We start from the raw sequence: 24,958 nt of genomic DNA, 5'->3' as shown, positions 1-24,958 counted from the left end.
CAGTCACTCGGATAAACCGAAAGTGAAACAGTGTTTGGACCTCAGCACAAATCATTGCTCCTGACAAAACTTAGTTCTTGAAAATAATTGATGAATTCGACGTAATGTATGCTAAAGCATTGTATTTCAAGGAAACTAATTTACAAATACCTTAAAAATAGTCAGATTTTAAATGGTACGAACAATTTAAATATTTTTTGTAGTCGTATGTATTTCTACGCCAGAGTTCAATATAGTCTCGTTCAACTCGACGCTCGGCTGTCTCCGTAAACCCTTGTCGGAGATTTACGGTGTCAGCCGAGCGTTTGGTTGAACGAGACTAGAGTTCAATATTGCTTGGATCTATACAATTTTCGAGAAATATTTCTACCACTGATACATAGTTTGATTGAATTAATTTTATCTTTAAATATTATTTAACATGATTCATATGGAGGTTTCTCGACATTCTAGTCGAAAAAGTTCAAAAATTCATTTTATAAAAATATGCGTAATATTCAAATTAGAAACCACGTATACATGTACCTGTCATGCAAAATAACATATCATTGATTTTAAAATAAATAAACATCGACAAAATCAACTCCCGTCAGTTCTTCAGTACTTTGATTATAAAATTCTAACATTCGGTAATGTTAATACATTCGAGGCGTTTTTCCGAGCCTGCCGGAAAGGCCCGAGAAGTTGCGATTGCACTTGATCCAAATCGCTCTGATATATAAATTTTGCAACGATTGGTCGAGCTCTTTTCTTGTTTTTCTTTCCGAATCTATGCACACTGATAAATTCAACTTGGTGATCAATATCAAGGTTTCTGGCCATGAAGTCACGGAGAACTTCCTCGGTGTTTTCATGACCATTCTCATAGATACCTTTCTCAGGTTGTATTTCATAGATCTACACCTTAAATCAGTGATCTTGTCTGAGAGCTCTTCATTTTCCTCCATTAGCTTTTAATTTCAGTCTCTCTAAGGGATGTGCATCGCTCAAATTTGGATTCAATATCACCGAGTTTATTTCTGAGATCTTGAGTTTTTTCTTCCATGTCCGCCACCTGCTCTTTTACGCTATCAAACACATTAATCATGCCATTTAAATACTCATGGAATTCTCCACATGTTTTATTGACCGCGCTCATCTCATTTTCAGTGGTGTTTACTCTATTTGTGATGCTTACCATTTGTTCGCATAATTTGTCGACTTTTTGTAGCGCATTATCAATTGTTTTATTTTTGGCATCAATTGTAGCACTCATTTCATTGAGACGTTCATTGATAGTTTTCCTCATATTTTTCACCAGTACATACAACTTTCAGGCACGTAGCATCGGGGGAGGTGGGGGCAACTGCAAAACAACTGTTCTACTACCGATTCTACACATAGGAATACCTTTTTTCCTTTGCTCATCAATCCGAATTTAACATATAAGTCGTATTGTCTCTCTTGTCTTGCTGACCATCTCTTCACTTTCACGCATGCGTCTCTCAATCGCATGTTCCTTAACTCTTTTGATTCGATAATTTTACAAGTATTTGAAACTTTATTGAGAAACAGTCAAAACTATTGTCCTGAGAAGACCAGGGTAACTTTTTTTCTAGACCAAAAGGCTACTGCTGTGAAATATATACGGGAAGACAAGTGAACACATAGAGACATTACCTTGTAGATTCACTTAATGAACTGCAACAAAACACTATAATGTGACATTTTATAAATCAACATATCCACTAATACCTGGATACGTGTACTACAGTAAAACATAACGAGAAATTACCTTTAACGTTCTTCTTTTGCAACTTTAAGTTAACACAAAGAGATATAGTAGAATAAAACTGAAATTTTTTTGACATTAGGTTTTTCGCTTTACCATTCAAAATATTATCTTCCAATTTCCTGCTATGATTAGGAAGTCTATAAAAGTCAATCGGCATTTGAAATATTGATAATAATCAGAATAAAAAAGCAATCTTTCGACGACAAAAAACCCTTATATTTACAATTCTCTTTTATTTATAAGTGCTAGTTACCAGTTTGAAGGAGTGTCATGGTTTCTGTGGAAGACTGGTGTGAAAAATCTCGCTGTGATAAATGAAATGATGTATATATGATTAATCATCATTGTTATAAACAAAACAGTCATAAGAATGATTTGAATTCAAGACATTAAAAGCTAAACTTTCGGAATTTTTATTTTGTCGCATATACGTGATCATTTTTTTTTTAACTTAGCCGTAAAATGTGAAAGAGGTTGAAGGTCATTGTTAAATAGATTAGAAATAAATTTCCCTACAGTGAAAACTATGACAAATCAAATTGTTCCCTAAAGGAAAGACAAAAATAACATGATTTTGTGTCAGCAATATAAGAGAGATACTCTAAATGCTGGTAGCTTCTCTCACAAAGAAATCGACTTACCGAAATTTATAAAGTAATTTTGAGAAGTTGAAAATAAATTTCAGTTTATATCAATGTATAAGGCAGCCCGCTGATAATCAACAGCTTTGGAGAGAAAAAAAACTCTGTCATATAAATATACTAGTAGTTGACCACATTAATGTACAAAATTTTTACACGGGATACTATGATATATTTTAATAATACTGTAGATATTGAAATTCAACTTAGCATACAAATATCTAGCAATGTAGAGGTTGATGAATGTAGAAAATAAGCCACTGAATTACAGTCTTGACCCAATATTAGTTCACCCAGAGAGATAATATGCCAATCTATCCACAATTGCATGAGAGCTTTCACTGGTCAATGATTTGCACTCCCATTTCTACACTATATAACTTGATGCATATATGATTTTGAAAGACATTTTATAAGTATTAATTGTACATCAATGGAAACACAAATCATTAATACATGTATGTTATATTAATGTATGCAAATGATACTGTACTTATAGCGAAATCAGCCTAAAGCTTACAAAATATATTAAATGCACACCATAAATACAGAGAAGATTGAAAATTCAACTATCAATGTACAATAAAAACTTGAAAATTTAACTATAAATATACAATAAAACCCCAAAAATTACAGTTTTAAGAAACGGAAAATGTTTTAATGATGGAGAAAAATGGGAATACAAAGGTAACAATGTTAAAGTTGTGAACCAGTTTAATTGATCTTTTATCTACGCAGAAACACAAGGTAACAAACCACTGTCCCGTGTGTATAGTAAAAATGAATGAGTTATAAAAAGTATGCTATGTTATGGTGCTGAGATATGGGGTTTTCATAAAGGTTTTGAGGTAGAAAAAGTACACATTAATGTTTGTAAACGAATACTTGATGCGGTTGTCCTACGGAAATAAAGAACGCTAACATAATACATTCTGCATTAATTACGCAGGGCAATGACACTGAAATAATAAAATGACAAACTGGTGAGGACATTCTAAGAAAGTTTTGGAGAGAAAAGAGTGAAATTTCTTTTCTTTTTTCCTAGAAGATGATTTAGAAGGAAAGAGAGATTAATCTTATATCAAATTAGAGTTATCGAACTTTGGGTGATATAAACCTTGAATTATTGAAATGTAAACTGTATTGAAATAGCCTTGTATTAAGACATTAGAAAATACTCAAATTTAAAAGCTTAAATATACGGATTTTTTCTTTTCTAATTAATACAAAGTTCAAAGCTAAACAAATCATATTTAAATATTTAGGGTAAATCTGATGTGTAATTAGTTAGTTGACCACCCAACCTCTAACATGTTCAGCGCGTATCAATAATCTCACGACGAACGATGACTTGGGACTATTTCATCAAAATTAATACACGATTTAAAAAAAATGTATTTTTTATTGTTCAAATTTTGCTTTTTTCTTTTCGTGCAGGAAATTCTTTTAAAGAGAAATGATTTAATCGAAATTGGATTACCTCTTTTCATTCATTCATTCATAATACCGCTAAAACAAACCACATTAAATGGATTAAAATTAAGTAAGATCAGGACTCCAACTCTAAAAGTGTAGAAAACGTGACCGCAATCACTACATTTACGAGTTGTATGTATTTTTATGAGAAAGCGGAAGATCTTTTATTTTTGGAGCCCTGCAAGTAACACGCTGAAGAGATTGATATTTGGTGTGAATAAATGCATGGTAACAGTATCTAATATATCATGTTACGACACGATTTATCAATCATTTATTTATCCACACTATAAAATCTCAAACTCTACTGTAGAGTGTTTTGGTTTTTTGTCGTTTTTTTTTTTTTTTTTTGTTTTTTTTTTGTTTTTTTTTTTTGTTTTTTTTTTTTTTTTTGCAGCCAAAACAGAATTTCCACTTTTTCATTTAAAAAAAATCGTATAAAATGGTGAGGGGTAAAAATCCTTCTTTATACAAAGAAATCATGTTTAAGAAATGATACTCTAACGATCCAAAAAATAAAATGTTGGTGAAGCATTCCACCTTGAAGTGTAGGAATTTTCTACGGTCCATCAACTTGTTGACAGTTGGCTGGACAGGATATTTCTTTGAGATTCTCTTGAAAGCCAAAGTTGTTGTTAAATCATCATTCAATTCATTGGGTACGTTAAATCCGGAAAAAGTTGGCTTTTATTTATTAAAACCGACTCTTTTTCCTTGTTTTAGATTCTTCTTCACAGGAAATATATAAATGGGATATCCATAATTTCCTTTCTTTGTATAAAGAGTATAAATATAACGTAAATGCAAAAATAACAATTGCTCCAATGGGAAATTCGTAATAAATATGTATCTAAGGTATACTCTTTTACAGATATTAGGACATTTTTACCATATCATGTCGTATAAATTGCTTAGAAATAGCATTGAACATATGCAATATCAAGTATTTACTTTAAAAAAGTAAGCTTCGCTTTTACTTAATTTAAAGTTTAACAAAAATTTTACAGTTTAACAAAATCCCTATAATCTTAACGGCCCTCCCCTACAAAGCTTGTAAAGGGGAGGGGGATGGATACAAACACATCCTTTCATATAGTGTGGCTAAGTGGCTAATCCTTTCCGAGTCATCTGCCACTTTTATATAGTCAGGTATAGTCAGACGTGTAAAATATAAACCTTGAGTCACATCCTGAAGTCCTGCTTTTGACCTAATCCCTTCGTCCTTACATGTATAGTATATTAGTGAGCCATCTTAAGTTGACTTAATCATACATATGTAGAGGATTGGAAAGAAAGAATTGTATGTGAACGTATTAGTCACTGAATATAATCAAATTCAATTGATAATAAACATAATTATTCCCCATGAAACACAATTAGAGATATGAATGGAATGTCCATTTATATGGAACAGAACGCACGAATATGACCATGCTTTTTAACTGTCTCTCCGATATACTTTATATGACAAAGTCAAGAATATCAGGAAGGACATCAGGAACTAGCGAGGCAACTGGCAGAAGAGAATATAAAACAAACGCTGCAGATTTAATTTACAATCTGATTCAAATTTCAACAAATTTTATGATAAGGAAATATAAGAATGATAAATAAACATTTATTCTAACCTACCTTCCTTCTTCTGATTAAAACAGAACGATACATTATTGCTTACCGACCAGCTGAACAATTTACCTGTGGCCATTGCAGATCTTATCTCCAATGGAGAGAAATTAGGGTTAATTGCATACATTTAAGTGGTATATTGATGTAAAGTCTTTCGTTGCTGAAAAAAGTTAACGTTATTTCCCACAGGGTATTTTAGACAGGGGAAGCAGGAAAGGGGGGTAGTTATTATACAACACACTAACGTTAACGTGTCACTTTATGTGGGGTACCGTGATAATTATGTTTATATTGTCCTTCAGATCAACTTTGAATTGGTCAGACGACACCCCCAACAAATTGGGGGGTCATTAAGTGGAGTAATAAAAGCTTACGCGTAAGGGAAAACAGACAGTGACGACACAAATACACGTCCTTAACCATTGCGCATATACACAATGTGTGACAAGTGCGAGCGGAAGTAGGGTCCCCTCTCAGCTCAAATTCTTGTTCCTGAGTTACATGTAGATCGCATTCCACTCGCATCTAGAGAAAATCTCAACATGGTTGTCGTGAATAAAGAAGTTATTCATCCCGTGTATGAAGAAGTACGAGACGACAACAATGATACCAACTGGTGAGTGTTTTTTGTTGCTATCCTTAGCAATAAAGTTATTTTCTGTCGCATAACCTTAGGGCGTGGTATATCACGTATATGTCAAAAAATTGAGTAAATTCTAATATATATAATTTAACTGAGGTTTGACTTTTCTATGCTCTTGGAGTATTAATTTTTTTTTCCTTTTTGGTTTCAAACGACGGATTAATATCAGCAGTTAGCATTGCTTGTTGGTAATTAGTGGTTCAGAGTAAAAATAATTGTTCAAGAAGTTTGTATCAGGTTTGCTTTTAACAACTTAAACCACCTAAACCATCGTATCTAAAGAATGAATTCAAAAAATGAAGCTAATCATGGAAAAATTTGCGGAAGGATTTTTTTCCCGATAGATATAACACTGAAAATACTATAACCCTTAGTCAGCAAAACATATACTAAAAATTCTGTGAAGAATAGTTCCAGATTTAAATGAAGGTACGATTATGAATAAAGAAAATAAGGATCTAATTTGGTTGATACGTAGTTTTTATTTAGTTTGCACAAACATTTAAACGATTTTATATGTTCGCGGAAATTCAAATATTACTTTTTAAGGTCATCTTTGGTGTTAAGAAATGAAAGTTAGGATAACTTTTTTTTTGCATCTTGCAATTCACAAAAAGTCATGATTTAGTAAAAAAAAAAATATATATATATATGTAGTATATTAATGTATTGGTGTATTTGAAACAAGTAAATGAGAAAACAGTCTGTGGTAAATATCTCCTTATATAGACATTGCTGAACTTGCTTCCTGTACAATACACACTCAGGCAAACACTTGTCCGTTATACACCGGAGAATTGTCACACTTGACTTATCACAATGTTTAGGATGCCACGAGAGCGCGACAGGAAATACTCCCTCTTATTACGGTCAGCCGGGGAGTTTATTCTCTTCATCCGCAATAACTTCGGGGTCATACGCGGACTTTAAAGATTAAGGGTACTGTAACGTTACGTAAACTGTAGGATTAACATCACAAAGATCACGATGATTCTAGCTGTATCATATTGCTTTAATATCATTTCCGCATTTTAAATACTATGATAATTGTGCTTTAGAGTGGAGGGGGGGGGGGGGGTCTTCGTTTTATATGTGCACATAACTTGATTACTGTGACAATTTGCAAGGAAATATGTAGACAGCTGTGCATAAAAAATCGATATGGGTGTCTCTCACGGAAAAAAGTACTTGAGACATAAATCTAAACCACATTTGAAATACTATTTCATGAACTATAAGCTACGTGGTAAAAAAAAACCACAATAGCCTGAAAAGGTGAACAATGTTGCGTCAGTCCTTCCAGCTTATTTTTTATGCTGAATGTGTAGAACGTGAAACAATATACATTTATTGCATACTTTTATTTATTAAAAATTGGCATTGAAGAATGAATTTTTGTTCTGCATAATCAAAACAGTTAATTTGATCAAAGTATTATCCTACAGGTAAGCATTTGACATAGATCTATAGAAATGAAAAGGAAAACTGTCCTAAAACTAATCCGGAACGACTGAATCTATTGCAGGCTTGTCCTGAAGTATACGGATACGGAAATCACGCTCGACTCACAGGGCACAGATTATGAAGAATTCAAATCCAAGTTTCAAGGTAAATCAATTGTTCCTGTCGTTTTACTTTGGTTGTTACACACACAAATGATTTCTGCTGTCAGCAGATATTTCTGCTTTAGCGATGGTTTGTAAGATTTAGAACTGTTTTTGGTTTATATTTTACGATAACTTTCTTTATGGATAACTGATAGGGCGATGCTCCGTTTGACATACATGTATTACTTATTTGACAAGATTAACATCACACAAGTACGGAGTTAGAATGGTCATTTACTGAGGAAATAAATGAAAAAGAATATATGATACAACGGAATGTAGCAAACTAACAATGCTGCACTCCTCAAACAAAATACATGTATGCACAATCTATACACAAAAAGAAACGTAGTTTTAACAAATACTACCTCATCAAGCAAAATCATGTATATACAATAGCATTGGTTATGTTACTTTCTATTTTTTTAACTTGACAAGCAAACGACCTTACAATTTGTTGAAATTATGCAACACCTGGTCAGAGACACTATGTAATATGTCAAACATAGCCTTTCCAATTACATTTGCTTTGTCTATGTCTTTATAAATATCGCTAAGTATATATGAAGGTAGTTCCAGAACATTAGATTTTCAACCAAATTTTAACTGATACAGTCATGCATTTGTGTATGATCAGTTTTCAGGCAACCCTTGCATGCGTTTGTATCTTTTTTTTTTAAATTACACAATCATGAAAGTTTACGTTCAATTCAAATCAATTGGGTTTTTTTTTTTTAAATAACTTATATACACTTTTCAAAGCACAGAGGGAAATAATTCACTCTGCATTGAGTAAAGAGGGCTTGAAATAATACATAATGGCGCTTTTATGCGCTTAGAGTCGAAGTTCTATTGTCTTCGACGCAATGTTTCTATGTCTACATCTTATGATTGCTTTCCCCTTTTTTACAGACGATGAGCGCGCCTTTGGCTACGTCAGGCTAATAACGGGAGATGAAATGAGCAAACGTTCGAAATTCGCTTTAATCACTTGGATAGGCAAAAACGTGAAACCATTGCAAAAAGCTAGGGTATCAACCGACAAGGCATTCGTGAAAGATGTCTTAAGAGTAAGTTGGAATTTCTTTAAACTTCGTTTTTAAAGGTTGAATATGGAGGGGAGATCGATTAGGAGTATTTCCTCATTGTCTTATTTTTTACGTCACAGGTTTTTGCGATCGAGGTTTCCGTCGATGACGTCTCAGATATTACTGAAAACAAAGTCCGTGAAGCTGTCATCAAAGCAGGTGGAGCGAACTACGGAACCGGAAACTAAGCGCCCCCTAGTGTCTAACAAATTTATTTAAATGAAAGTTCCGCTTTGTCAAGTTACAAAACAACGCAACTCAAAGAAGGCTTTTTTACTTGACAACAGAATGGATGTATAGATTATATAGTTATATATACTTCTAACATGTATAAATGTGTTTTATCAAAAAGATTCACAATGCATACAACAAGAAATTGTAAGGACAATCTTTCTGTTTTTAACTAAAATATAATATTTTATATATGTACCGTCTTTGTTGTGTATTGTTTAAAAACACAGACAATAAACGAATGTTGAACTTCAACTTCCAAAATCAAAACGCTATTTTAGATAGCATTAAACCACTTAAACACACATAGAGTATAGTAAAAGTTTAACATAATGTGTGTGATATTCTTTTCCTGACGCATTAAGCACTTCTTGGAAAAGTGCATTCTCATAAAAATATGCGGATGCACGAGTACTCTGTACCTACCTAAAATAGTGTTCCATCTCAAATAAAACATATTTTCTGACATGACCCAGTCATTTTGTACTTTATTGTTACTGATTTTTAAACTTAAACATAACTAAGGTTAGTGTACAATATATCGGGAATCAAATACATTTAATTAGCTAAACGCAATACAATGACATAAACTTTACTCAACATTATCTTTAAGGGACTTGGACACGATTTGACAAAAAATTTTCAAATTTTATTTTTTCATTTTCAATGTTTATACTGAAAAATATAGAAGTTTTTAATGCTACATGTATGTCAAAATTTGAAAGTCAAATATCAAGTTATAAGCAAGATTCAGAGTTCACAATTCTTTGTTTTGTAAACAAAGCTCGAATATTGCTATTTTTTACATATGTGTTGTATTGCTGTAAGTTTCAATCAAATGTATCTTTCTTTTGTTGATACTAAAATTTATGAAGATATTGAGTTAGTTTAAATTGGTTTTTTTACATGTCATTCTGTCTAAGAAATAGTACTAATTTTCGACATTACATTTTTTGTAAACAACTACTCGAGCTTTGTTTACATAACATTACGTCTGTATGTCGCTTGTAACTTAACTTTAACATTCAATATTTTGGTCAATCGTTTAAAATGCACCAGTAAACCATTCTATACATAAAAAATAAAACTTAAACTTTTGATCTTTAATTGTGTCCAAGTCCCTTTAAGAAATTGATTTAAGATGTTTTACCTTCATGTAATTGATGTACATGTATGTCTCATCTGATATAAAAATAATGTAGCTATCTTTACGGGTCCTATTCAGAGAATCAAACCAAAGTGCTTATTAAAAACCTGTTCATCGTATATGCTCTTAAAAATACATATTATATAAAAGCAGTAATCAACAGTAAATCATGAGTATATCTGAATAAGCAACTCAATAAAAAACCACCTAGATGTTTATATATAGAAATAAAAAATGCAATACTATTCAATTAAACACATTGGGAAAACTTTTTAAAATACCAACGGACTGAAACTAGTTTGGTTTTATCAGTTTTGCTGCAGATTTCAAAAGATTAATATACAACGGCAAGTCAAACAGAACGATCCCACCGAACACACACGTCATACAGACTACGCCTACTGTCCCTCCCACAGCCCGGGCGGACGGGCGGGGGTCCGGGGCGCTGATCTTACCCCGTTTTATAGAAGATAAAGTAGTTTTGTCCACTTGCAGTTCATTTTTCCTCTCGTAGATTTCATCAAGGAGCTTCTTTGTGATGTTTTGTGGACCAGCCTTCGTGCAGCCACACATACACCCAGTCACACCTACGCCAGTCGCACCTGAAAATAAAAAAAATAAAAATTAGGTAAATTTATGCCAATCAATGTATTTGTCCGATCCCGAGCAATGTTCGATAACTCTAAGATTATCCGGAATTTTTTAATTCGTACTATAAATCTGTCTTTTATATTATAAACAAATTCAATTCAACTTTGATGGATCTATAGTGGTAGCATATGTTGTTGATGTGGTTGATTACTAGTTAATGATGTGGTTGCTTTGCTAGTTGATGTCGTGGTTGCTTTGCTAGTTGATGTCGTGGTTGCTTTGCTAGTTGATGTCGTGGTTGCTTCGCTAGTTGATGTCGCGGTTGCTTTGCTAGTTGATGTCGTGGTTGCTTCGCTAGTTGATGTCGTGGTTGCTTCGCTAGTTGATGTCGTGGTTGCTTCGCTAGTTGATGTTGTGGTTGCTTCGCTAGTTGATGTTGTGGTTGCTTCGCTAGTTGGTGTTGTGGTTGCTTCGCTAGTTGATGTTGTGGTTGAGATGGTATTTAAGGTTGAGTTGTTTGCAGCTGTTAACGGAAAGGCGAAAGTGTGCATTGCAATACATACAATCAATACGTATGTTGCACGTGGCAATTGCATATTTTGTTTGAAAAGAACTCAAATTCATACAAATACAAATAATTTAGAGAATACTTTAATATTGCTCCTCCATGCTATCCGATATAGTATAAAGTATTGATTCAAAACAAAGACTACTTACTTAATATTAGCAATGACCAAATGCTGTTCTGAAGCGAATGCTTACACAGTGTTAGGGGGCCAAAATGGACATTACGTGACTAAAGTGTTGTAAAATTTTTGATAAGGAAAGAACCAAAAACGAATTTATTTAAATGACGTGGTTAGAATACTTTCAAAACTTTATTTTGTGAGGTACAAATTTGAAACAAGATAACGAACTCACTATTATTTTTTGTCGCCGGAGCATTGCAAACGTAGGCTGTGTCCTCGATACAACTTTCGTTGCTGGATAAAGCTATGCTGGCACATGTCTGCAGTTAATATGAACACAAGTAATCATATAACTAATGATGTTTTACTGGTATATTGAACCTATGTAAACAAAACCAGGGCACGAGCCTTGTTTACATGGCGAAGAATTGTGAGCCATGTATCTTGTATCGTGTGATTTTTTATACTAGTGGCAAAGCTGCCTTACTAATGTATCTTAAAAGGTATAAGGTACAATTTATTTCCAACAAATTTTGAATTCGCATAATATGCCTATTAAGTCAAATTTAAAAAAGGGCCAAAAACAAAACTTTTTAAGAGCTGGCAACCCATGTGATGTACATATACTAGAATATCTGAGGAGCCTCTGCGGAGGTTTTGTCTCGAACTTGAATGTATGGTGTAAATAGATATATCTTTAAATTATGTATAAAGTACATGTATACTAGGTTCGAAGAAAACATTCTACATTTTAACCTTTTTGAAATGTTCCAACTTACTGGGGCAATAAAATTCATATCGTTTCCAACAATTTCCTCCTTCCCAGACTCAAAAATCAATCTACCATTAAAAACACCGCATGTGTTTTCGATCAAAAAGCAGTCCAGAGGACTGTGGAAAAAAGGCGACAGAAGGAAGCATAGCTCGGAACCGTTGTTATAGCTGAAACATTCAGAGAAGTACTGCCCAATGTCCAACGGAAGGCCATCTACTAGGAAATCATTGGTGCAGTTACTTCTTACAATTAAATTATATCGGACCATTCCATTGAAATCGACACACAGATTGGTTTTTGATATTGCCTGTTCACGAGGAGTTTCGTATCTGCAGGTAGGGACGTCACTTCCGGTGGACACAACAAGGGGGTGATTGGAATCAATGGTAACTAATAAGTTCATCTGTACAGTATCTATTATAGTGTCCCCCGCCTCAAGCTCGATGTTTTCACAAACACCATTAATATTTATCATTATTAAGGAGTGGTCTTGTGACGCAGTGATAATCATTTCGCTCTCTTCCATACTGTAGAAATAAAAATGTCTGCCTAGGCGGCCTATGTCGACGACGTGTTCAGTGTGATGGAAAACGTCGGGTGGATTTTGCGATTGCAAAGCGGCTGATGAACTGTCGTAATCACAACCGGAAAACACGGAGACCGGATGACTGGCCGTGATCATCGTCCCGGTCAGGTCCCGGAAACTCACCAGCTGGAGAACGCCGTATTGGTCTAGATCCACCCGAATAGTCTGTCCGCCATTGTAAACTTGGGAGTTAAATATCAGTATGGGTGTTGTGTGGTTTCCAGCAAGGACGACCTCAACATCTGTGTTATCATTGCCTGACACGACCTGCACTTGTTTATACACATACGTCTGGTTTCCACAAGGTGTTATTACGTAGTACTGATTTCCAAGCTCTTCATAAGGAAAAACTAGATTGAAATCCGTCATCAATGGTGCTGCGTTAATCATTCGAACTTTTAAGGGAATCGTTGAAAAAAGTTCGAATCCCTTTTGAGTTCGCTGAGAGGATTTATTCATTCCATATTCGATCGGTACATCTATATATTCTGATCCTTTTGGTCCGATGGTCCATTGGTCTCCGCTGATTGAGGTTTTTAGACTGTGGTCCGCATTTACCGTAGCTGATTCTGTTGTATTATGGTTGTAAAGTAAAATGCGAAACTTTTCATCCGTCAAAGAGTTGTACCGGACGCTAGCTAAGATAAAGCGAGTTCCCACATTTGCAATATCTTTCTGTATCATGGAGTCTGAAAAAAAGATTATTTGAAATTAAGACAGCTGATTAATCTTATTTTTCACAAAAATTCTGTGGGAATGAATATTGCACCATCTTTTTTGCTGTGTTTTAGTATTGATTAGTTTTTATTTATTCAGCATTATAATTGGCTGGGTCACTTGTTGCCATGCGAAGCGAACCTTTTGAAGCAACTAGACAATATGTACTCTTAGTTTGAATTATGTTTTAGCCCATCCAATTTATTTCGAGGTATTATTATGTTCTGTATATTTGTTGATGATTGTTAATAAATGACCGTTACACACCCTGATTTGTTGTGTCACTATTTTATACGTTTATTAGCAAATATTTACATAAACCAAGTATTATTCCCTCTATTTCTTAAGGACACTTATAATTCACAGCCAGACTGAAATCTTCACGTCCCGTTTATCGATTGGTCAAAATCTACAGCGGCTAAAAACTGACAAGAAACTGACAGGACTGAAATTGACACACCCTTTAAACTGATTGGTCGAAACCTACAGCGACCTCAGAAAAATCACAGACTGCACGAAATAATCATGATGATGTTAGACTTGGCTGTTTCTTTAAGCTAACGTACTTATGTATATTTATAGTAATTTAGTGAATTTAACTTACTTTTTTTAATCAAATTATTAATTATATTCTGTCCCGGCTTCCACCACTTTTTGCTTGATATTTCATAATCATAATTACCTTTGTGCTCGAACTACTTTCATCCACTTATATGAAAAATGTCCAGATTATCTGTTTTGGAACGCCCCCTATACCGTTCAGGTTTCAATACACAGCCAAAAATAGAAAATCTATGGGGATTTTGCTTTGTATCAGCCATTAATAAGCCCGGATGATAACGTTGAAAAATTGCGCTAGGTTTCCCGCGTACTTCCGGATGGAGAAATGATGTATTTAAAACATTTCCCATTTTAAATCTCCGTAAGAAAATTTGTTTTCATTCATGTGGACTTCGATGACTGAAAAATGATAATTGTGTAATGAAGATATTTTGGATATATTCCATTTTATCGATTTCAACTGCCTTTCTTTCACAGGTATGTGTATTTTTATTAAAAATTATCAAAACGTGATGGAAGCAAAAACTTAAGACAGACTATAGTTAAAAGCAAGATGTTAATATAAAAAATAAAATGCTTTCTTTGATGATTCATACCAGTTATGAAGGTAGCGATCATTGCAGAAAAAATTACACAACCCGCTAACGCGGGTTATATATTATTTCTGCAATTTAAGGTCGCTACCTTCATATCCAAAATGAATCATCAAAGAAAGCATTTTATTGTTTGAAAAACAAGCTTCAAATAGCCAGAATTTGGTTTTTTTCTATTTATTGATAAAAATGTGGGGATATAAAAAAAAATAGTACCATTGAATTTTTCAGGCAATTGACTTCTAATATCGTCACTTATATTGCCCCAGACAAACTCTTAAACGAAAATGAAGAATGTTAAATTCGCATCGAGATGGAGAGTCGCCATTTTTAGGTGTAAACAATTTGCACCACTTCAGTTTACGTGACTGGTGATGATTTTTAAAATAATAGATTTACATCTACTAAGCATGATTCCCTCTGTTTCTAACGGAAGCTTAAATAGTTCAAAGCTCTATAGAAACTGACAGAACTGAAATCCACACGCTCCTTTTATTGAGTTGTCAAACCTACAGTGATCTATGAAAAATCACGGACTTCAAATTCTCAAAGGTGACGATTTGGCTGTTTCTCTTAACGTATTGATGTACATTAACAGCAATTTAGTTAATTTAACTTACTTTTATCAATCAATGTATTAATTTTTTGAAATAAAGTAAAAGAAAGATGTAGAATAAACAGTAAATTGCTTTCTTTGATGGTTCAATCAGTTACTGAAGGTAGCAATCATTGCAGAAAAAATTTACATATCAAGTTAATGCGGGTTATGTAATTTTTCGGCAATGTCGCCACCTTCATATCCCACATGAATCACCAAAGAAATCATTTTATTGTTTAAATAAAATAGTTAGTTAAACTTACCGATTAGGTTTAAAATAATCAGAATCGAAATGATTAACTTGGAATTGTGCATTGTGTCACGACTGGTGATCTCTCGTTTAATAGTAATTCAAAGAACTGAACGAGCATTTTTATTATTAACAGTTTCGATGCTACCAAAATATTTTCACAGTATTGTGAAGTAATTCATTAGCTTATTATCCAACTGTTCTGGCCGGAGATTCGATGCATTTATTTTGCAATAAACGATTTTAGATTGAATAGGAAAAATAGAATACATGTACGCTTGTTTGAATTCATCAAAATAAATTGTATGACTCTATTTAAATACGTACAAATTTTCCAGTGATGGTATTTTCCAGAATGTTGAGGCCCAAGGTCCAATTCTGTCCTCATATTGAACTCAACACGCTTTACCTTTTTTGTTCGCGAAAAGGATAAATAAAAATATACACAGAACATTGACAGTTTTACTAAATCAATTTTGTTCCGAATCCTGTAGAGATGTTTCAGCTTGGTACATAAATTGTATTAGTCATTGCTTACCAGTGGCCACTGGGCAAATTAGATACAAATCGGTTCTGCATTGACCCAAACCCTATCTAATCAGAATTTGAACAGTTTTAACAAGGCCTTGGACTTTCAGTGGGACATTACTATCAATGTTTGCGTCAAAACAAGTTAAAAATGACACTGGTTTCGAGTGAAATATACACCAACTGCGTAGTCTTAGCTCAAAAGCCAGACAAATCATGTTGATGCTGCGTCACATTGCTGTTTGACACCAACTACCAAAAGTCCAAGCTCTTGTTAAAATGGTTCTAGGATGATGGGCGTGACTGAGAAATGTATTCTGTCCGAGATTTTCATTTCTTTCATTCATTTATGTCGGTTTGTCGAAGGACCCGCCATTAAAATAAAATTTCCAGTTATAATACATAGAAGTTTGTTTTCCTTCTTGATAATTTTTCCGGAAACAAAGTTGGTGAAACACTCTCGGACAGTTCTCTGGCTCTCGATCCCGATCAGTGTTCTAGTCTGACTTATCAATGTAAAGAGACAAAGAGTGATGGATCAGGGTTTACAAACACTGGCATAGAACAAATATCATATCAACGATAAAAATTAACTTTACTAAAAGAACCGAAGTTGAAAACGACGAAACCTTATTCCGTCTGCAATAAGATGTCACAGTAACAATAGCTTAATCTGTTTATGCAATTAACAAGAAGTGAGCAACAAGATTATTATATACTAAATAAAAAGCCACTAAATATGAAAGATAACGATTTTTATTGATTTGGCAATGAAATATGAAAGTATGAAAAAGGTTCTCACAAATGGAGAAACTTGAATGGATCACCTGGCTGAAATGTATGTGGATGACTCACCGATGGACAACGTATATTCGATATTTTCCCTCCATTGGTATAATGCAAAACTAACACTGTAACTTCAACAATTCCGAAATTGTTGAAGTTAAAACCCCACACTATAACCTAACATAGAGACCTTAGGAATAACAACAAGAGATGAAGTACTATATCACAAATCCTTGAATCCATGTCGAACTTTAGTAGGTAATTTGTCACAAATTCTTGTATCCAAAATCTGATATTTTTGAATCCGTTAGTACGATTTTGTCACCAATCCTTTAATAGTGCGTAGAACTATTGATACTTGTAATTAGTATTTTGGACGGACCATGCAGAAGGACCATGCATGACGGTATGTCAGACTTCACTGCTCTGTAAGTTTGTGCACCATTAGAACTTGGTTCCTAGGGGACCTAATCATTTCCGCCCAATGTTCCTGTGCTTGACCACCAAATGGTAATCCAATATAGAACCTTCCCAACAGTTTGTGTTCAGATTTTTCAGTGTTTGGCGAACAAATTGCACTTATGGCAACATACACGTTGGCTAGTTCACTCTGTGGAACGTCGAATGCAAAAGTCTCATCAAATTCCGGATTAGCTTCCTCTGATTTTGTTCCTGTTTTAGTTTTCTTCAGAGGTTTCCCGTCATGCATTAGCACAACTTTGATATGGGTATCTAAAAAAATGATAGAAGTTTTTATTGAACATTACTACCCCCAAAAGAGCAGCTATTATAAATGCAATTCAGATAGCAAATAGTAGATCAAGAAACATGCGGCAAAAGAACTGTATTACTTGCCTAATATATTTTGCGGTCTGTTCTGCGTTTTGTAGATTTTCATTTTGACAACATTGATGTATAGTTTTTCTGCCGTGGGGAGATAATTCAATCCAATAGTTACCTCCCCTGCTTCCTCCTACAAAATGTCATTGAGTTAAAACATGATATGAGTTTTGCATTCATTTACAACAAAAATTTTTGATTTATGTGTAGTTGCCCAGGCTTCTGACCACATGTATATGAAAGATATGAGTTTTGCATACATGTACAATACTGACACTTCGTCTCTGATCAGTGGTACAACAGTCTTCTCACAGAGTCTTTTCATAATTTTAAAAGATATTGTGACAAACGTCAGATAGCCTTCGTAATCATTTACATGTACGTCACCACGAGTAATGTAATGACCGTCGTCTTGAGAATAGTTATTAAACAGCATTAAAATTATCTTTTGAGGTACAAAATGATTATATTTTAATGATTTATTGTCTGTTTGTCCTGCTCTGACGTTGTTGTAAAAAAAATTAATCAGTATTTGACATTTTTTACGAGAAAATGTGATTACAGTTTTAACGTTTGCACTAAAATAGCACCAAGAACCGAGTCTGGGTTATATCCGGGACATTGTTTTACACCTACAGCTGTCGCGCTGCATACGAGACTTTGTTTGTTTTATCGACCATTGTGGTACAAAAATCACAGTCGTGCGTCGCCTTTTCGTACTTTTAGTATTGTGTTAAGGGCTTTATAAACTATACATCATTTACAATTGCGTACATCGCACGCAACTAAACATCATTTTAAACACCATAGGCATATGGTGTACTTAATATGTCTTCGCTTCATTTTATCTAAGAATATGCCTAAGGTTCATAAAAGTAAGTTGGACAAAACTGTAACAAAGAAAAATAATTTAAATGCTTTTTGTACCTATACCTATAAAAACTTATGGTTCAAAAGTGTACATTTTAACACGTGCAGCACTGATCGGTTTCAATTATTTTCGTTTACTGTACATGTAAGATAATGAGAATAACACATAGATGTAACAGTCCATTTGGGGATGTCAAAAAAGTAGATATGTAACTTACTGTTAGTAAAATATCAATTTTACAATCAATGAGTACCAATGACGATCTCCATTGCGGTTATGATATTACATTCGATTTGTTTTGCAGAAAGAGAAACACTCTCGATACAAACACAAATTTCAAAAGCATGCAGCATATTTAAATCGGTTTAAGAAGAAAAAAAACGGTGTGCACCACTGTGACTTTAAATATTAATTTTTTAATATGTCGGTTAAATGTATATTCTTAACTTTAGGAAAGGTAAGAATGAACGCACCTCGATTGGTTCCTTTAACTTCTCCTGAAGCACCTTTTCTTCGAAATCTTCCAGACGAAGTCTTTTAAGTTTAACACGACACTCTCCTAGCACCACCTTCCTTGAATATTTGTCCAAATCACAGAGTTCAAGTTTAATGCTGATGTGCTTTATGCTGGCTGGAGCTATGGCTGACCGGAATGTTTCGTTGAACAACAGAACATCTTTGAATTTCTGGATTCGTGTCTTGAACTCTGTTTCGATACTGTCAACAGCACCGGAGAACATTTGTCGCTGAGATTTATACAGTCTGATGCGTACATACGGGGATATGATGGAAGAAGCGTCGTCGACTTTTAAGTCGGTAATTTCCAAGATCTTTATGACTAAATTGCCGTCAAATTTGTCGTATTTAAGAGAAAAATGCAGGGTGCCATCGGGAAGAGACGAGGTCGAGGTCCCGGAGCCAATAGAGCCATTCGCCACGTGGTTGGGAGACACGATCTGTGGATGCAAGTCACTGAGTTATCATAAGGAATGGAAGACATTTATCAAAACATGTATGAATTTAACATCGTTCAATAGAATAAAGATTTAAACATCAAACTTTGTTAGTCTGACTGTTTGATTTATTGTTTTACAATATCAAAATTCTTGTAAGCTAGTTCATGTATCATACATATTGTGTTACGCCTATTTGATTTAAACATGCAATGTTTATTGCATCTAAAAGCGAGATTAACTTACTGGTCTACGGTCAAGGGCACTCTTTGCGCTTGCGTCGGATAGTTCGGAAGACTCCTCTTCTTTTAGAGAACCCAGACGAGACCGAACAGTGTGTCTAGGTTCCATCATCATCATATCAGTTGATCCATATTTCATCAATGGTTTATTGTCTGAAATGTTTTCAAAAGAAGTGTTAAGGCACTTTGCTTAGATACAGAAGAAAACCGCATAATGTAAACAACCTATGAAATATTCGCGATATTGGTAGGCAACCTCACCTCGCGAATGTTTATCGCCAGGGATTTGAGTTCTTTTCTGTTTGAAATAATTTCAATTGTTACTTGATTCTACTTATTGGTGTACCTTTAAAGTTCTCATCTGATCGTTCCATAAAAATGATGAGTATATATATAATTCTTGCTTTGAGGTTATTTTTTAACATTCTCACATCACATACATTTGATATAACTTCATCAAATAACAAAGAAAGGATTTTTATAGACAATGCCTATTATGATGTCCGTTTATGTGAGTCATAATAAAATAGCATTTAAATTAAATTAAAAAAAATTAAAAAAGTGTCACTTTGTCACCATTAGAAATATATAAAATTTAAAGTTCTATCCAGCCTTGATATATTTAAGCCACTAACCATGTGGGGTCTTGTCCCGGAATGGACAGTACTGGAAGAGGCAGCAATAGGGAGAGAGGACACACATGAGGGTAACAATGACCAGGACCATCACCAGCGCCACCCCGGCCAGGATCAGCAGCTTGTCCCACACATCCAGGCTGATCAACTCCTCCGCCATCTTGTCAATTCAAGGGTTCGAGCCGGTGTAGTCTTGATTCTTGCATGGTGGCATGTCGGCAGTATCTGTAAATGTTAAACATATCGATATAACCCAATGGAATTTAATAATGATAATAACACTCTAAAAAGGACATGTAAAAATTATAGAATTGTAAATCAATCCTATTTATTTCCTGCGTATATCACATCTGCTTTGATTAATTCATATATATATAATTCACAGAAATAGACGCACGTCTTGGCGACATTTACTCGTGTTACAATTTAGCAGAGTAATGAAAGATCGCCCACATTAAGGCTGACGAACTAAAACGCAGGTATAATGAACAACTCATCTGTACGTAAGCCGTGTTTGATTAAACACTGGAAATGAAGAGACAAAAAAAGATAAGATCTCTCCACATTGATTAGCTAATCTTGTCGTATGCAATGAAAATACGACGGGATTTCTCACATTAGTGCATGCACACTAAAACAAAGAAACAGAAAAAAAATTCTAAGGAAACATTAAACAATAGATTTACGTGTACCCGAAGCTTTTATGATATATGTGTATGCATCTGGAGCTTTTCTCTTTCCCTCTCTTTCTCTCCCCCTCTTCTCTCTTCCTCCCACCTCTTCTCTCTCTCTTTCTCTCCCCTCTCTTCTCTCTCTTTCTCTCACTCTCTTCTCTCTTTTTCTCTCCCCCTCTCTTCTCTCCCTCTCTCTCTTTTATTTATGACCTTTGCATTACAGTTATAAAAGACCAAGTTTGTTCGCACCAACGAGCAGCTTAATATAGCTATTAGCTACATATGATTGACCTGAATAATACTTGGTACAGGACTGTTTGACCCACTGATACGTAGGTAAATGTTTGATCAATATACGGGGAATGTCTTCAGGCTCCGTTGGTTTCTATACCATGGTCGGATCATACTCAAATCGGCATCATAATTAATTCTTACCTTTGTGTATTTATTTCATTTAAATTATAGTTTACTCTTTCGAATTTGCTTTAACATTAACTAACTTACAAGAGCATAGATTAGTTTCCAGCCCAAACTTGAATACAATTATATGAAAATCAATCATAGCATCGCACTTTGTGAATGCATTTAAAACATCGGTATGAAGATAATGACATCATGATCTGAATGATCTGAAAATGTTCGCACCATTAAGCCAATTTGGAATAAACGTCCACATTCATTGTGCAATAAACATAATCTGTGGATAATTTTCATTCTGATATCCTAAAATGTCACTGAATGACAATTTTGGAATATTAGGAAATAATTTTCTCAGCTAGCATAAAATAATTGTATGAAAATAATTACTGGTTCATTTTTTTTGTGGGTCATTTGTTCTAACATGTGCCACCCACACCAGGACGTGGTCCAAAACGGCCGTAACAGTTGTAAAACTTATTCGTGTGTGGATAAAAATTTGAATGATAGATTTACAGCTATAAACGATCTGGAAAATAGTGTTGAACATATAGATTAAAGTTTGCACCAGGGGCACTTTCATATTAATGAATAGATGTCTCGAACATATGTCGCCCGTTGCTCTAGATGACCAAGTCCTATATTCATAAGAGGACTGGGCGCTGTGACAAACCCAGTGGAAAGCAGTGATTTTCTTTAAGAAGTTATGTTTTAACAGATTTTGACCATAAACTTTTTTTTAAAACTGCAATGATGTTTCTACAATGTAACAGATGTGTTATTAGCTGTATTTAAGCTCTTGCAATCCAGTTATTAATGTTGCAGCTTTGCACATTTCGAAAATTTCTTATTGACAATGATAACACCTACATGTATCATGCTTAAAAAAAATTCATCTTACTCCTTCAGATCGTTTTGCTTCCTATTTATTTCTACAACCATCATTTTAAAAAAAAAAACAACATCAAAACCTCATATTTTGCAAAGGATTTTTTCTACAAACTCAAATAAATAAACAAATTGTTTCCCTTCACATACAAAAATACCGAAACATTTCTGCTTATTAATTGATTTAATAAATAAACCTTGATTTTATATTTACTGCAACTGAAATGCCTTCAGTTTTTTGTTCTCTTTTGATTCCAATGGGTCATGGTATTAAAAAATAAAAATCTGTAAAGTTTTGTACAAATGAATGCTTTCATATCGATTTAATTTATTGTCTGTTCTTTTCTTCATATCTTAATCCTTTATTTATTTTCCATGTAATCATAACATACATTCAACTCCAACCCATGTAGTCCTGTTCCTGTCCTTAAGGATTTATGGTGTAATATATTCTTTATTAAATTTTACCCCAACCCCTATTATTGCCGCTAGATAGGCTAATGATATGACTTAACTTGAAAACTCTGTATTCTAGTTTCGATAAATTGCTTTTTAAATGTTGAATCAATGTATATTTTTGAATAAGTTTTTAGTTTTAAAAAAACTAAGTTTTTTGCTTGCTGTAATATCAGTTTTACAAGTTACACCTATTGCCTCAAATTTCTTCATATAGAATAATATCAATGTACAAAAAATTGATAACCTTACCCTCAATTCAAATTACACGTACTGCTTCCATTTTTTTTTTTCATATAGAATAATCCTATGTAAAATTGATACCCCCACCCTGTTTTGAAATTGTGGTGAACCCCAAACGGTATCATAAGAATAAATCAGAAATGTTCTCATACTAGCCTCCCTTCGTTTAGATCAATTTTGCCCTTTTACTAATATTTTTTGGAGGCATTTGCTTTCACAAAGCATCGTTTTATCGCTTTAAAAGTTTGGGTGTAAAGAGGTTGAGGGAGGGGGCTGACCTATCCCAAATCATCTTTGTAGTCTCAGAAAAGAAAGAGAGAAAAAAAAAAAGATTTATTCGCCTACTAAACCTTAGATTTTTTAATCTGAGAATAAAATAGGGGTATAAATAAGTATAAATATTCTCGATTTTATACTTCTACTTTTTTAATATCAGAAGTAACTTAAAGATTGATTGCAAAGAGTGGAGAGGGGCAGGCATGTCTCTTTTATGTTCGTATATTAATATATTAACAGTTTTGCAAAGCCTTGCTTTTCAAATCACAAATATTCCTCATAATCTTACATATATACATAAACAATTTTATACATTAATATCTGATACTGTTTACAGATTTCGATGTGTGCAACAGCGTAAAAGTCCCGGATATTGATCCCCGAACGGTTGGTGACCGGTGTGTGAAATGCACAGCTATTATACCGAATGTTATTAACTGAGCAAAGATATACAAGATTATCACGATCTCAAGATGTATAGGCATTTTATAGAAAGGTGGATATTTATCCTAAATCAAAACAAAACCCCCTGTAAAGGTTCAGCAAACACTGAAAAAATATAAGGTGGAGTGAAAGCCCAATTATTTTGCACGCAATCACTTGCATTTTACCCCGTAAATACAAGATTTTACACAGTTTCAGCCATCTTTATATGACATACAAGCTAATAAGGATGTATATATAAAAGCTATAATAGAAACGTTTAAACATTTACATACCTAAACAAATCCCATGACCACAGCGATGATACATTCACAGTTTATTCCACGTTGAGAATGTTTGGACACTTTAAGGATTAAGAAATAGCCATTAATCAGAGCATAACAAAAATAACAGTCTACGTTTAAAGATCATTCCCTTCTTTTTGTCCCATACCTTTCTTACAAGTACATATCTACCCTGAAACACCACTGTGCTTACCTGTGTTAAAGAGTTGTTCAGTGAACGAGGGGGAGCTAAGTACGGGTACCAAGACAAAGTCTGACTGTTTCTTATCTCGAATTCATTTAAAAGTATATATAAATGCTCCAACAACTCTTATTGCAACTTACCTCCAATAATCATTCCATCCTTCTGAATGGCAATCGTTTCCGGGATCCGTCTTTTACAAGTCAACAAACCACCTTAAAGTTTATTTTTTGAACTTGATCTATGAAAACATTTCCCATTGGCTGCACGGTAGGCAATGGTCTGTGTATGTAGACGGAGAGAGATCCGGGAACGCTGGAGTCGTTATCTGGGGGCCTGTGTCGTGAGTCATTGGTAACAGCTGGTCTCTTTCCACAGCTACACTGTCATACAAATACACAGAAGTAGATAAAGAGGTATATATCGGTGTCAGGATAAAAAATATTTCAATCAACTAAAAACAAATAACATGTAAATTATGATGAATGTAAAGTTTATTTGATGAAAAGAAGACGAAAATATAAAGAGTTATTACCATTTGTAAATATTCTTGGCCGATGATATCAAAGATTGAATTGTTTGTAATATACTAGCAATATATGTTTTACGCAGTGTAATAACTATTAATTGCGTTTATATTAATGTGC

General features: G+C 34.0%; 2 protein-coding genes across 2 annotated transcripts; one reads left to right on the top strand and one right to left on the bottom strand.

Annotated features, from left to right (window-relative positions):
* Positions 1-5,956: 5,956 nt before the first annotated feature.
* LOC128188847 (coactosin-like protein) lies at positions 5,957-9,284 on the top strand. The gene is made up of 4 exons (XM_052860134.1): positions 5,957-6,133; positions 7,686-7,768; positions 8,680-8,837; positions 8,936-9,284. Exons 1-4 carry the CDS (start codon positions 6,060-6,062, stop codon positions 9,041-9,043), a joined length of 423 nt encoding a protein of 140 aa, XP_052716094.1. The 5' UTR covers positions 5,957-6,059; the 3' UTR covers positions 9,044-9,284.
* Positions 8,936-24,665, bottom strand: LOC128188848 (uncharacterized). The gene is made up of 8 exons (XM_052860135.1): positions 24,455-24,665; positions 20,449-20,673; positions 19,818-19,966; positions 19,092-19,574; positions 17,763-17,880; positions 12,293-13,563; positions 11,746-11,833; positions 8,936-10,835 (listed from the first exon to the last, which is right to left on the bottom strand). The coding sequence occupies exons 2-8, from the start codon at positions 20,606-20,608 to the stop codon at positions 10,528-10,530; spliced, it is 2,577 nt and encodes an 858-aa protein (XP_052716095.1). The 5' UTR covers positions 20,609-20,673; positions 24,455-24,665; the 3' UTR covers positions 8,936-10,527.
* Between the last annotated feature and the right edge of the window lie 293 nt (positions 24,666-24,958).

The sequence above is a fragment of the Crassostrea angulata genome, chromosome 6 (genome assembly GCF_025612915.1).
Source record: "Crassostrea angulata isolate pt1a10 chromosome 6, ASM2561291v2, whole genome shotgun sequence".
In the NCBI taxonomy this organism is placed as follows: Eukaryota; Metazoa; Mollusca; class Bivalvia; order Ostreida; family Ostreidae; genus Magallana; species Magallana angulata.
The sequence above is the reverse complement of the archived record's forward strand: the minus strand, read 5'-3'. Positions and strand labels throughout refer to the sequence as shown.

Bases quoted from the DNA above. Each gene is read 5' to 3' on its own strand.
- LOC128188848 (XM_052860135.1), bottom strand. From the start codon at position 20,608: ATGGCGGAGGAGTTGATCAGCCTGGATGTGTGGGACAAGCTGCTGATC. The intron at 17,881-19,091 runs GTGCGTTCATTC...GACATTTTGTAG, and splicing joins AGTTAAAGGAACCAATCGAG to GAGGAAGCAGGGGAGGTAAC. The intron at 11,834-12,292 runs GTAAGTTGGAAC...TATTAACTGCAG, and splicing joins ATATGAATTTTATTGCCCCA to ACATGTGCCAGCATAGCTTT.
- LOC128188847 (XM_052860134.1), top strand. From the start codon at position 6,060: ATGGTTGTCGTGAATAAAGAAGTTATTCATCCCGTGTATGAAGAAGTA. The intron at 6,134-7,685 runs GTGAGTGTTTTT...AATCTATTGCAG, and splicing joins GACAACAATGATACCAACTG to GCTTGTCCTGAAGTATACGG. The intron at 7,769-8,679 runs GTAAATCAATTG...CCTTTTTTACAG, and splicing joins ATTCAAATCCAAGTTTCAAG to ACGATGAGCGCGCCTTTGGC.